Genomic DNA, 14,025 nt, shown 5'->3' on the forward strand with positions numbered 1-14,025 from the left:
AGCTCTACACATCTGAGCCCGTATTTACATTCACAGGCACGCTCTGTCTAACAGCAAGAGGGATTTTTCCCTCCTTCTTCCCCCTTTAATTAAAAACTATAAATGCCTTATCAAAAGCTAATTAAAAATACCAACACAGTGCCAAGTAGCAAAAAAGAATTTTTTAAAAAGTCCTGTGCAAATATTTACCTATAACCCCCTGCAACAGGATCTGAGTCATATAAGAGGGGACGGGGAGGAGACAAAGCTGAGAACAGCAGACCTCAGGTTCACCCCATCCTTGGAGTCACCTGGGGACAGCCTCACCTGCCACCTCACAGGGCACAGAGCACAGCCCCCCACAGGACTGCAGGACTGTGGAGAAGTTGTACCACCCAGATGGATGAACACACACACACACACACACACACACACACACACACACACACACACGAGCACACATGCAGCCTCAGCATCTCAATCTGCCACGCAGGTCCAGGGAGACTCAGGATGGAATTCTCGACCTGGTTCCTTTGTGTTGGGCCCTGAACAGCTAGCCCAGCCCCTCAGACTCAGTGACGTGGCAGTGATCAGCTTGTACAATGGTAGACCAAACTCCCCTTTCCTGGGCACTACAACCCCAGCCCGTGTGTTACCTCTCTGAGGCCAGGACCGTGAGCCCAGCCACTCTGTACCCACCAATCCTGACCATGGGGGGAGGGGCACTGGCAACCCATGGCTCCCTTCCTGCCTCCCACCCTGATTCTGAGCTAGCCCCTTTGCTTGCTTCCTGCAGTTCCTGGCTGAGACCCCTGCCTCACCATGGCCCTTACCACTGGTCCTGGGGTAGGCGGCGAGGGTCCCATCCTGCAGGCCAGCGAGCAGGAAGAAGGGGCTGTACCGCAGGCACAGCACTGGCTGCGGGCCGGGGCTTCTGCAGGTCGCCAGGCACTGGGTACCTGTATCCACGCTGCCGTAGAGCAGGATGCTGCGGGGAGAGGGGAAGCACCCATCAGCCTGCTGCACCTGCCAAATGACCCCTCTCCAGAGCCCAGACTCCATGGCTGGTGTTTGAGGACTGGTGCCCCCCAACCCGGCTCCTCACAGGGGCAATTTTAAGGTCTCCAGAGGGTCCATAAAGGTGCTGAGATGTCATTTGTAGTGTACTTGAGAGATGGCCATGAGACTTCTTTGGGAGGTAATGAGAATGTTCTGGAACCAGCAGTGCTTACAAAGCCAGAACTGGAAGCATGGCTCAAGTGGTAGAGTGCCAGCCTTGATTGAAAAGGCTGAATGAGGCCCTGAATTCAAGCCCCAGTGCTCGTACACACAGAACAACAGCAAGGTGTGTTTACTGGGTTCCTCCCAGCTCTGCCTAGCTCCCTCCCCCACATGCCAGCTGCAGGGACTTCAGAACCTCAAAAATCCTTCTGTCCACCCAGCAGCAGGCAGGGAGGCCACCGTGGGGGAAGGCTAAGTGAAAAGAAAGCCCCACATGTCCCATCTCAGAGGCCTCCCATTGGCCCTGACTACAGGTACCTGGAAGCCAAGGCTCCAGGGGCCAAATGGCGTCTGAGGATCCACACGCCATGGGACCAAGACTCAAATTCAAAGCTACTGTGGCTTGATTACTGGCACGCTGCCTGAGAGGGGGCAGTGGGCCAGAACAAAGCTGCCCCTGGCATTTGAGTGTCACACTGCTGTCTTGGGCCCCAACCAGAGGCAGGTAAAGTCTGTGAGAAGCTGGAGAGAGTGTTGATGACACGCCCCCCCTCCCCTCACCCTCACCTGCCATCCTGGAGCCCAAGGCAGATGGTGGGGTGCACAGTGGCCGAGGGGTCTGTGGTGGCCCGGCTCTCCTCTGAGCCCTCTGCCTCCTCCTCCGGCTCTGGAATGTACTCCATGCAGAGCACAGGGGCTGCCAGTGAGAAGGACTTGACCGTACGTGGGGAGGGCCGGTTCAGAGAGAAAATCTCCACCTGGCCCCCGGCGCCCTCCTGCCCACCTCCAACCTGGGAGCAGAGACCAAGAGGCCAGTCAGGTGAGTGCCATGGGGACAGCTACAGAACCCATCCCAAGCCCCTCCTCACCACTGCGGTTGCATATGGCAGCACACTTCCTGTGTACACAAGTGCACATTACTTGTTGCATGTCAACATGTTAGCCTCAGGGACAAAAGGACACTAGGTAGAAGCTAATGTCGATAAATACCCAGTCAGCTGTCTATCTCCTCCTCTGTGGGGGCATATTAACCGATCATGATCTTGCTTACCCTGTGTCCAACATGTGACATGCACTGGATGGATGGGTGGATGGATGGATGGATGGATGGATGGATGGATGGGTGGGTGGATAGGTGGGTAGGTGAATGAACGGATGGGTAAGTGGATGGGTGGGTAGATACTGAATGGATGAACATGGATGGATATCTGGGTAGATAGTGAATGCATGGATGGACAGGTGGATGGATAAATTAATGCATGTATGCATGCATACATGGATAAGTGGGTGGATAGATAGGTAGATAATGGAGGGGATGAACATGGAATGATGTATGGCCAGATGTGTTCATGTATATACTGATGGATGGATGGATGGATGGATGGATGGATGGATGGATGGATGGCCTGGCTAGATAGATGGATAGATGGCTGCATGCATGGGTGGGTGGTAAGTGGGTAGATGGATGAGTACATGCATGCATTCATGGATGGATGGTGAGTAAATAGATGGTTGGATGGCTGCATGCATGGGTGGGTGGTAAGTGGGTAGATGGATGAGTACATGCATGCATTCATGGATGGATGGTGAGTAAATAGATGGTTGGATGGCTGCATGCATGGGTGGGTGGTAAGTGGGTAGATGGATGAGTACATGCATGCATTCATGGATGGATGGTGAGTGAATAGATGGATGGGTACATGTGTACATTCATGATGGGTGGTTGGATGGGGGGTGGTGGTTGAATGGACAAATGGACTCATGGATGGATGGTGGGTGGATGAGTGGGTAGATGGATGGGCACATGCATACACTCAGCGGCGGATATGGATGGGTGGATGGACGGATGGGCAGCGTGGTGGACACTGGCCTCCAACAATGGACAGATACACCACATGCTAAGAAATGGAGAGTGAGGAGTCCACAAACCTCCCACAGAGCTTGGCTGGCATGTGAAAGGTAACCACAGTTGTGCTGTCTAGGTGTCTGGAAACAGGAATGGGCAGAAGGAGTTGGGAGGCTGGGAATGGCCAGGCTGGAGCCTTAGCCATGGAGGGGTGCTTTCAGCACCCCAAGGGGCAGGGGGGAGGAGACAGAAACCCCGCATGAAGTGGGGTGCCGCCCAGCCTGCCTCTGGCCCCGGGCCTCTGCACAGCTCTGATTCCTTTCCCAGGAAGTCCTGTATGGACAGCGTTGTGACCACAGCCCCTCCTTATTCCCCTCTACTCACCCAGAGGTAGCCCTGTGGAAGGGAAGTACTGACGGCCGAGAAGCCCAGCAGGGGACAGTTCACAGGACTGTGGACCAGGGCCCCAAGCTGCAGAGGGAGAGAGAGACAGCAGAGGTGAGGTCAGTCAGTCAAGGGCCGAGGGGCCACCCAATCCCTCAACGAAAATCTCCGGGGCTAGAGACTGGAAAACGGCATGTGTCATAAGGTCTGCATACTGACCACTCTCTCTCTAGAACTTTCTGGTCAGAAGGGACTTGCACAATGCTCTGAATTTTCCCAGTCTTGAAAAGTAGGCAGCTTCCAAAGTTTGTGGAGAACCATTAAGGCCCGCTCCTCTATGTTGAAGATGGAGAAATAAAGTCCACAGAAACCAGAGGGCTGCGCCAGGCCGCAGGGAAAGGGCCAGGGCCTGCCTGCACCTGCTCCTCCCTCCTCCTGAATTCTTCCCAGGACCACAGCGAGACTGCTTGGGCTCTACCCACCTCCACATCAGGACTGAAGAATTAACCAGGCCCAGGACTGGGTAGCTTGGACAAGTGGCACACAGAGCCAGGCGTGTGTCCTATCAGGAGCCACCAGCTCCCTGTGCTCCTTCTACTGTCTGCTCTCCAAAGCTCCATTCTGACTGGTCACTGAGGCCAGCTTCGGGACCCAACCCAGCCAGTCACCTCTGGCCAAGTCTGAGCTGAAGGAGGTAGAGTTGGGGGGGTGGGCAGTGCCTTTTCTAGGCAAGTGCTGCCCTCTGCTGGTACTGAAGTTTCCAGCCAGTCAGTGCTCTGTCAAGATATTCTAATAGCCTTACACAATTTCCAATTTCCTCATCCAAGCTCTTCATGTAGCAACTGGCCACTTAAAGCTGGGGGTGAGGGGGCTGGGGTGTGACTAACTTAAAGCTATGGAATCAATCAGAGACGGTGTCAAGATTCTACCCAGAAGGCCAGGAGCCAGAGCAGACACTGGCACTCTGGAATCCCACTTCTGCCCAACACGGAATACAGACACCCCACACACACACACCAAATCCTGAGCAGAAGGCTTCCTGAACCCCAGACTCCTGTCTGCTTCGCATCTTAGTGGCTCCCAACAACCAGGGACCTATGCTGCCAGCCTGCAGCTCCTCTCCCCGCAGAGGCCTGCAGGAGTGGTTCTACCCCGGGCTCAGACTTCTCCACGGCAACTCTAAGGACTGTTGCTAGCTGACCAACAGAGCTGGGTCCAAGATGGCAGCAGCTCAAGTAGTGCCTTGGCTGTTCAAGGCCTGGGCTTCTGCTCACCCATTCCATTGTAGATACAGATTTCCAAAAATCAGGGCGCCTGGCGAGCAGAGGAGGGGAAAAGCTGCAGAAGGGAAGCAGCAGGCCTCAGGTGCAGCAGCCTGGGCTCCAACCCCCACGTAGTGCTCCTTCTTGGGGTTCTCACATGTAAGAAGGGATTCCACTTCTCTTTGGGGTGTGTCCCTGAGGCCAGGGAAGGCCGAATGTGCAGCACTGAGCCCCCCGTGGGTATCTACAAAGTAAGTGGGCAATTCAGGTACAGCTTGAGTCTCCCCCGGGAGTATCACGTGCAGATAGAGGGGTCCCCAGGGTAGCAGTGCAGACAGAGGGATGGGCCCTTGAAGGGGTGGGGCCTCGTAGAAAGTGATGAGGTTGCTGGGGATATGGCACTCAGAATTAATGTCCTTCTTAGGGGACACCAGTTGGCTCCCCCAAGGGTGGATTATTATAAAAGGATCCCACCTGATATCTCAATCCTCCTGGCTTCCAGACTCACCAGGTGATGTACACTAAGACCATTCATCAAGCTAAGACTGCTAGGATGACATCATACGAAGGCTATTAGAATGACGTCATGCCAAGACCTCACTAGAGGTGGATCACCTGACCCTAGACTCTTAGCTTCTGAAACCCTGAGCTTCATAAATAACCTTCCTTTCCTTTTCTTATAAAGGACCCAGCTTCAAGTACTTGCTTAGAGCAACAGAAAATGACCAGATACAGACCAGTTCTACCTAGTAGAGTTCTACCTAGGCAGGGCTGGGTCCCCTGAGCCCACTGAGGGATTAAAGCACCTCGGAGTGGGCAGTAACCTGTCCCTGTCCACCGCTGGTTACCAGGTATCCTTCAGACTGACCTCAGCCCAGTGGGGATAGGTTTGTGCCATGCCCTCCCCCAGCTCCCCAAGATCAAGCCCCCTGGAGAGGGAGGAAGGAGCCGCCTCCATCACCTAGAAGTCAGGCCTTGGAATCTCCCAAGACATCCCAGGGGTCTCCTCTTCCTGGCTCCACATGTGACCATAATCCCACCATCAAATTGTCACCAAGACCCTGGCAGGTCACTGTGACCCAGTCGAGGAGGATGAAGGGCGAGACGGATGTGTGCACCATGTCACACAGTGGTGACCTAACAGCTGGAACAAGTTCCTGAGGTCCTCCGGGATGGGACAAGATGAGCACAACTCAACTAGAACAGGGCAGCTCCTGACAGTGCCAACATGCCGGTCCCCTGTGGGGCCCAGCGAGCCCTGGTACATGCATGGCTGGGTCAGCAGAGAAGCAACCCACACCCCATTCCCTTGAGAACAGAACCAGCACACACCTCGTCCTGCTGAGACCAGGCCCATCCTGCATGAACCTCCCCCCAAGACACAGGCCCGGGTTCTGGCTCTCATTAGCGGGCTCAGGTGCCGGCAGTGGCCAGGGAGGGGACCACAAGCTCGCATCTGTTCCCGCGGTAATTGGACAGGCCCTGGCACTCCAAACCCCTAATTCATCCGGCTGGCGGCATGGAGCTGCCTGGTCTAGGAGGGAGGTGGCAAAGCAGAGCAGGATGAGCGTCTCAGGGCCCAGCAAAGGGGCCGTGTGGGCTCTGCGGTGCCTCCCCTGGGACTCTCGCAGCCCCATTACTCACAGAAATGCATGCATGGCTCCCTCAGCCAGCAGGACTCCAGGGAGACACGAGCAGGGGTGCTGGGGGTGCACTACATAGAGAGATGAGATGGCTCCAGGCAGTACATGGGGTGTCTTCCCAGGAGGCAGAGGAGACCTATCTGTGACTCCACTTAACCTAATCCCACTTGTCAGGGTTACAGGTATGGTCTGTGTTCCTGGGAGACCCCAAATCCTGGAGCAGATGGAAGACTTCAGTCCCCTCCAACAAAGTCAAGGGAGACCCTAATGTCCCCCACCCAGTGGGCGCAGGCCACAGAGGACCCCATTAGGCCTCATAGACCTCACTGCTCCAGCCTCAGGACAGCCTGAGGGCACAGGTGTAAAACTTAAGAGGGATACTCAAAACCCCAGTCGTTAGAAAAATATTTCAAGGTGAATTTTGGGGGAGACATATGCAACACAGGATCTGGGGGTCCAGGCTCTATGCACCCTAAGGGGTGAGCTCCTTCCCTGCCCACTTGGGTCAGATTTCTAAAATCACTGCTGATCCTGGCCTTTCCTCACTAAAACAACAACCGAACCACAGACAAGGGGATCTTTTCTCTTTATGAAGTGTTGCAATCAGTTATTATTTATCTTAATGGTTGAGTTTTTTGTTGTTGGTGGTGGTGGTTTGGGTGCCTGTTTTAAGCTGCAGAAGCAGCTCGCCCCTCTTCCCTTTCCCCAGCCCCAGCCCCAAGCTCCCTGACTCCGCTTCCCCAGGCCCCCCCACCATCCCCCCAACATCCACTCTCCCTACCCTAAGCACACTCCCTGTCCCTCTCATTAGCCCCCTCACCCTCTCACCATTCTTATACACACACAAGAGGATTCAAAAGGGTTCAAAAATATGAGTGAGATGGCGTGGGTCCCAGGCCTGGGTCCATCCAGCTTCTCACCACAGCAAGAATTCCATCCTGCAGGACTGGGAAGCTGCCACCCCACTGCCCCCTGCTTCCGTCCCCAACTTACCCCTCATTGCCATTGTAAAAGGATTAAGAGATGAGGACCATTAAGAGAAAATTAGGCCACCATGATTCTGTGCTGGTAAATGGCTTAATGCTATTATATGGCAATGGGTTTCTGATGAAAACTAGATTTTCCTATTTCCTCTGGTACACACACACACCTGCCCTTCCACCTTCCCCCAGCAGAGGCCCTACATGAGGGCCTTTTCAGCCTCCCAATGTGAGCAGAATACTTGGGGTTGTTTGTAAGCCACCCAGCCTCAGGGAAGCTGCTACAACAGCAGGACACACAGACTAAGAGACACTTCCAGTGCAGCCCAAGAGGCAACTGAACCTGCTGTCTGACTGAAGCCATCTTGGCCTTCTGTTTTGATCTGTTTGTTCTAGAAAAGTGTCCCGCAAGTCCTTCTGGCCATTTGAGTCTCAATTCGAATGTTACCTTCTCCAAGGCTGGCTGCCACAAGCCACCGCTCTACTTCCAATCTTCTGGTGGTTCATTGGAGCTAAGAGTCTCGTGGACTTTCCTGCCTCGGCTGACTTCAAACCTCCAACCTCAGACCTCAGCCTCCTGAGTAGCTCAGGAGCTACTCAGTGGCTACAGGCATGAGCCACTGGAATCCTGCTTGGCTTGATAATCTTGGTGGCACGCATTTACTGCCCTCAGTGCCCTTCTGTTACCTGTCCTCTCAACTAGAATGAATACTGTGCGCTTTCCCAGGAGCCTGCACACAGTAGGTGCTCAAGAGTCTCTGTGCTCACATCTTGAGGGGGTACTCTGAGCAGTTTAGAACCCCAGTCCCTACCCCACCATCCCCTCAAGGGTGAGCGGGGGCTCCGGGTGGAGGCATGGGTGTTGCCAGGACACAGGAGGCACAAGATGGTCTGGGCTGAGCATATGGGCAGCGAGGAAGCACAGGGGATCAGAATCAGGAGGAGTGAGACTTGAGGTGTTGGACCAGTCAGTCCCTTGCTGGATAAATGACATCACCCATCTGAGCCTTCATCTCCTAGTCCACCAGACCTACACAGAGTCTTCTCGCCATTCAAGGGCTTGTGATATGGTGATCAGGCACTGGATTAGCTCGCCGCCCTGTACCCAGCAGGCAGGGTGATGGCTGTGAGTGTGATTGTACCAGCTCTGGCCCAGTGGCATTAACCAAGAGTCCAACCCAGCTACCCAGGTACTTTCTGGAGTCCCACCAATCCACTCATGAGATCACTGCTATTTGTGATCTCAAAATAATGCCATTTTCCCTTCTCCTGACCCACTCACCTGCAGGCTGAGGGCCCGGGAAGAGAAGGCAGGAACACAGCAGGCCAGGATTGGGCACCAGAAAGGGGCTTTGCTCTTCCTGTCCTCATCCGGACACAGCCAGCCGGGCTGGTTCTCCTCCCCTACGACAAGAGGAAGGAGGTGAGGGACGCGGTGCTGAAGCGAGGAGCCAGCCAGGCAGGGAGCAGCCCTGGAAAACGGCTGCAGGCCTTGCAGACCAGACCCCACCACGACGGAAGAGTGCCCGTGCACTGCAGGCATTCTGGCATGTGTGTGTGTGTGTGTGTGCATGCACTTGCGTGTGCCTGTATGCCAGTCCTAGGACTTGAACTTCCGGCCTGGGTGCTGTCCCTGAGCTTTTTTACTCAAGCCCTTCTGCTTGGGGCTATGGGCGCCAGGCAATGACTTGCTCCCCCTCCCGCCCCACCCCCCCACCCTGCCTCTCCTGGTCTGGGACTCTGTCCCTGAGCTTTTGTGCTCGAAGCTAATATTCTACCACATTGTGCCACAGCTCCACTTCTGGTTTTCTGGTAGTTAATTAGAAATAAGAGTCTCACAGACTTTCCTGCCCCAGCTGGCTTCGAAACATGATCCTCAACTCTCAGCCTCCTGAGTCCCTAGGATTACAGTCATTAGCTGCTGGCACGGGCTACGCTTGCTTTCACTGAAGACCAGCACTGGTCAGACAGACACAGGCTACACACGTGTGGGGAGGGTCACTTGGCAGATAGCCCTGAACCTGACACGTGACCATCACCTGGAAGAGGCCGCTGCCACCAGACAAAGATGGTGTGGTGGCCGCCTGGGTCTCAGCCAGCAAGGGAGAGAACAAGAGGCTGGTGTGGATAGTTCTAACCGGTCCCACCCCTGGCTGAGCGGCGTGGGAAACATCTTAACAGGGGCCCACATCCCCCCCAACCCGCCGGGCCCTGAAAACCAACCCATAAACCGAGGCCCCTGCCAAAGGGAAAAGACTTCTACCGCAAGTGGACACTCCCCGCCCCCTCCACCCCCATGCCACACACACAACACACAGTTTACAAATCACCTCTTTCCATTCTGGACCCCACAAGAAGTGGGGACCCCCGTTCCTATCCTCATCACCATGGGAGAAGTAGAGGCTGAGGCAGGCCCAGGTGCAGGGGCCTGAAGCCATTGAGGGCTTTGAGCAGTGACCCCATCCACAGGTTCTGAGCCTTTGTGCCAACTCTTGACCCTTGAACAAGCTCCCTGGGCCACCAAGAAAGCAGCATGGTGTGAGAGCTGTGCCTGTCCTGAGGGACTCAGCCCCAGGCAGAGCCTCTCTGAGCAGACAGCCTAGCAGCGTGCACACAGCCCATGGAGTGCTGGCATTTTATTATCATACGTATTTTTTCAATCATCTGACCTGTTCCTTTCAGGTGGCTCCTCCCCTGCCTGCAAGTGGGGATGTTAAAATAAAACAACAGAGCTGTTGCTACAGCTGCGGCCACCATGACTCCTGACAGGCCCAGGCCAAACTAGGACACGGCTCTGAGGGAAGCACAGGGGAACTACAAAGCCCAGCACACTTCCACCCTCCCCCGAGGAGCAGAGTTCTAACACCAGGACACAGGCCTACCCACTCCAGCCTCAGAGCCATTCTCTCTCTGATTTCCTAGAAAGGTTCCAGACACATCCTCACCCCTCTGAGCCTGATGCTTATCTAGGGAAAAAAAAACAACTGTTACGAACACATGCCCTAGAGAAGCAGGCTGTTACTACTGTATTGATGGAAGCTGGAGCCCAGTGGTCGTGCCTGTAATCCTAGCTTCTCAGGGAGCCAAGATCTGAAGAACATGGTTCAAAGACAATCCAGGCATACAAATCCATGAGACTCTTATCTCCAATTAGCCAGCAAAAAGCTGGAGGTAGGGCCGGGAGTTTGGCCTAGTGGTAGAGTGCTTGCCTAGCATGCACGAAGCCCTGGGTTCAATTCCTCAGTACCACATACATAGAAAAAGCCAGAAGGGGTGCTGTGGCTTAAGTGGTAGAGCAATAACCTTGAGAAAGCTCAAGGACAGTGCTCAGGCCCTAAGCTCAAGCCTCATCACCACACACACACACACACACACTTTTTATGTTGATTGATATATTGACACACCCAGATGCGTGCATCTGGAACATAGGCCTCTATGTTCCAAGCCCTTGCTCAGTTCTAGTGCAGTGCATTCACTATCACAGCTACTAGGGGACACAGCTCTTCTTAAAATCCCCAAGCCCAAGGCCATCCCTCTCGTCCCCATGTCACAGAGATGCTCTGGTGACAGCCCTGAGAGCAAAGCAGGGCGGGGCCTCTCCATCCTTTCTGTCCTCTGTTCCATCCTGAAGGTCACAGTGCTGCCCAGGGCCCAGGGAAGGCCGGGTCTCCCCGCTAGGGTAAAGTCAGAGTCAAGCTTTGTGCTCTTGGCCCCAGCCATCCCCAGAGTACAAGAGCCACTACATCCAGCCGGGATGCAGACAGAGCCCTGCAGCCGTCGCAGCCGTCTATGGAATGGTTTTGAGGCCTGAGACAAGCTTGGCTCATTGCCCGGGGCTGTGTTCAGGAGGCTGGCATGGTCAGTGGCTGAGATGTGGGCTTGAAGAAAAGCATGTAGGGGAGCCCCCACCGCAGGCCACCTCCTCTGTCCCACAGGGGCCTCCTGAGCATGGAGGCAGCCAGATCCTCTACGAGGGTGAGAGAGGCCTGGGAGCTCATGGGGAAAGGCTGGGGTGGAAAGATTTGCTAGCTGGGGTGTAGCAAATGGGCCCCAGGAGCCTCAACTCCCCCTTCTTTCTTGGGAGCTTTCCTCTGCACCCTTTTTCTACACCTGCCTTTTCAAGCACAGCTTAAGAGGCAGAGAACAAGGGTGGGCACATGGCTTCACATGTGGCCGTGGGCTCCTCAAGTCCCACTGGGGGCTACAGATGCCCCATCCTCCCAGCTCTGATGTGTGAGCCACTCAAGAGCCCCGCACAGGCCTGGGCATGGTCCCCACTTCCTAATGCACAATCCCAGCCACCCCCATCCAGCACTGTGATGAGGGGTACCAGACGATTTGAGATCCCAGCCAACCCCAGCTGGGGAGACGAGTACCCGGCCATGCTGGGTTTGTGCAGATTCCCTGAATCACCCCACAAATCCCCTCCCGGCCCTCTCCTTCCTCCATCTGCAATGGATTGCATTATAGTCAGGAAGAAAAGGTACCAAAAAAAAAAAAGGAATAATAATAATTTTTAAAAAAACACAATAAAGGAGTACCATCCTTGGTGAACAAATGTTCTTAACATATTCTTCTATTAACAGGCTCATATTATTCTCCCCCTCCCACAGGCACTGCAGATTTCACACACACACACACACACACACACACACACACACACACAGTAACAAAATAAAAAGAACAAATTATTCAAGCCCCAGGGGGACCCAGGCATTCAAATAAGATTTCAAATGAGTCTCCTTCCCATTAAAACTTCTGCTGCAGTGAAACAGTGTACACAGATTAGACTGCAGACACTCCTGGCCCCCGGGCCTGGCCCCCTCAGCACAGCATCTGGCATCCCAGGAGATTTATGGATGACACAGGTGACCCTGGCCCTGCAGGGTGCCACCTGAGCCTTTCTCAGGGCCAAATTTCCAAGGCCTCTGCCAGGACCTGGCAGCTTTGCATAAGAGTCCTTCCCCACGTTGTAGAGGATTCTCAGCCACCCAGAGAGCCCCAAACAATGTCAGCTCCAGATGCAAGGGATCTGGCTGTGTAGAGCGACATGGCCCCCATTTCTCCAGAGCCACGAGCTCCCACTCCATGTCCCCAGCTGCCACCCACCACCCGCTCCTCTCTTGCTGTGATGAAACCTGCCACCTCGGATCCACTCACCCGCTTCTCTCCCTCTCATTCACCAGCTCTGGTCTCTGGCTTATCCCTGCCTCAGGACCTTTGTACTTGCAGTGTGCATCCCTGGATCACTTTGCTCAGATCTGCTTGGTGTCTGACGTCAACCTCTCAAAGCCCCCCACTCCACCCCCCACAACAGCTTCTTCCTGACAAGTTCAGTGACAGCCACATGGCCCAGCTCCACTCACCAGAGCACAGGTTCCCCTGACCTGTATCCCAGTCAGTATCCAGCTGCCCCTTATAAAGTTCTCAAGTTCCTTAGGAACAGAAACCTTTCTGGCTTTCATCTTTGCTCTCCTCCATGCCTAAAATTATTGCACAGACACAACCAATAGGTTTGTCTTTATTTTTTTTTCAGGGTGGGGATTTTACAGTATGGGCATCGTTCAGGCTTAGCTGGCACTTTACCATGCCTCCAGTCCAGGTTTTTATCCAATTAATTGAAGACAGAGTCTCAAGGCCATTTTCTGCCTGAGCTAGCTCTGCAGTCCTCCAGATCTCAGCCTCCTGAGTAGCTGAGACTACGGGGAGACAACCATGTCCAGTGATCATAAGGCTTTGAATTCATGAAAGCCAGTAAGAACGAGACCTGACTTCATGCCAGAGAGGTTTTAAAACCTATTAGGGGCCAGGAGTGTGACCTCGTGATAGAGTGCTTGCCTAGCATGCATAAAGCCCTGAGTTTGATTCCTTGGTACCACAACACAGAAAAACTGGAACTGGTGCTGTGGCTCAAGTGCTAGCCTTGAGAAAGCTCAAGGACAGTGACCAGGCCCTGAGTTCAAGCCCAGGAATGGGGAAAAAACTATTAGAGATAGTTATTTGACTATAAGTAAAAGACCCGTCTCAAATCAAAAACAGAAAGGAAAGAAAGGGGCTGGGAGTTTGGCCTAGTGGTAGAGTGCTTGCCTAGCATGCATAAAGACCCAGGTTCAATTCTTCAGTACCACATACACAGAAAAAGCCAGATGTGGCACTGTGGCTCAAGTGGTAGCATGCTAGCCTTGAGCAAAAGAAGCTCAGGAACAGTGCCCAGGCCCTGAGTTCAAGCCCCAGAACCAGCAAACCAAAAGAAAAGGAAAGTATTGAGTAGGATCATTGAATGGGAGCTTATTGCCCTCACCTATGACTGAACTCAGAAGCTGACAAAGGAAGTAATTACAATGACATGAATACGGTTGGACAGGGCCTCCCTCTGCCCCCAGCCCCACGGGAGCTGGGGCAGAGGGGTCACTGCCCAGGCCCCGTTGTGTGATTGCACACAACTCATCTCACAGTCCTCAGTGGTGAAAACTGAGGGTCGTGACAGACCTTCTGGATTCAAAATGTGCCAGGTGCCAGAGCCCACCCTGTCACCCTCACTACTCAGGAGGCTGAGATCTGAGGGTGGTGGATCAAAGCCAGCCCAGGCAGAAAAATCCTCGAGGCTCTCATCTCCAATAAACCACAGAGTCAGAAGTGGCTCAAGTGGTAGAGCAGAACTAGACTGGAGTGAAAGAAACTCAGAGACAGCACCCAGGCCCAGAGTTCAA

The 14,025-nt window shown here is 54.0% G+C and overlaps 1 protein-coding gene across 4 annotated transcripts in view; it reads right to left on the reverse strand.

The window, feature by feature from the left end:
• Positions 1-14,025, reverse strand: part of Arhgef10l (Rho guanine nucleotide exchange factor 10 like) — a 103,381-nt gene that overhangs the window by 23,853 nt on the left and 65,503 nt on the right. For all 4 annotated transcript variants that reach the window (XM_090335716.1, XM_090335715.1, XM_090335718.1 and 1 more), the window contains 4 exons: positions 8,598-8,719; positions 3,431-3,517; positions 1,768-1,991; positions 813-967 (listed from right to left, as the gene is read on the reverse strand). In XM_090335716.1, coding sequence (XP_090191842.1) covers positions 813-967; positions 1,768-1,991; positions 3,431-3,517; positions 8,598-8,719 — 588 coding nt within the window. The remainder of the gene's footprint in view (positions 1-812; positions 968-1,767; positions 1,992-3,430; positions 3,518-8,597; positions 8,720-14,025) is intronic.

The sequence above is a fragment of the Megascapheus bottae genome, chromosome 6, assembly GCF_031878675.1.
Source record: "Megascapheus bottae isolate mThoBot1 chromosome 6, mThoBot2.hap1, whole genome shotgun sequence".
NCBI lineage: Eukaryota > Metazoa > Chordata > Mammalia > Rodentia > Geomyidae > Megascapheus > Megascapheus bottae.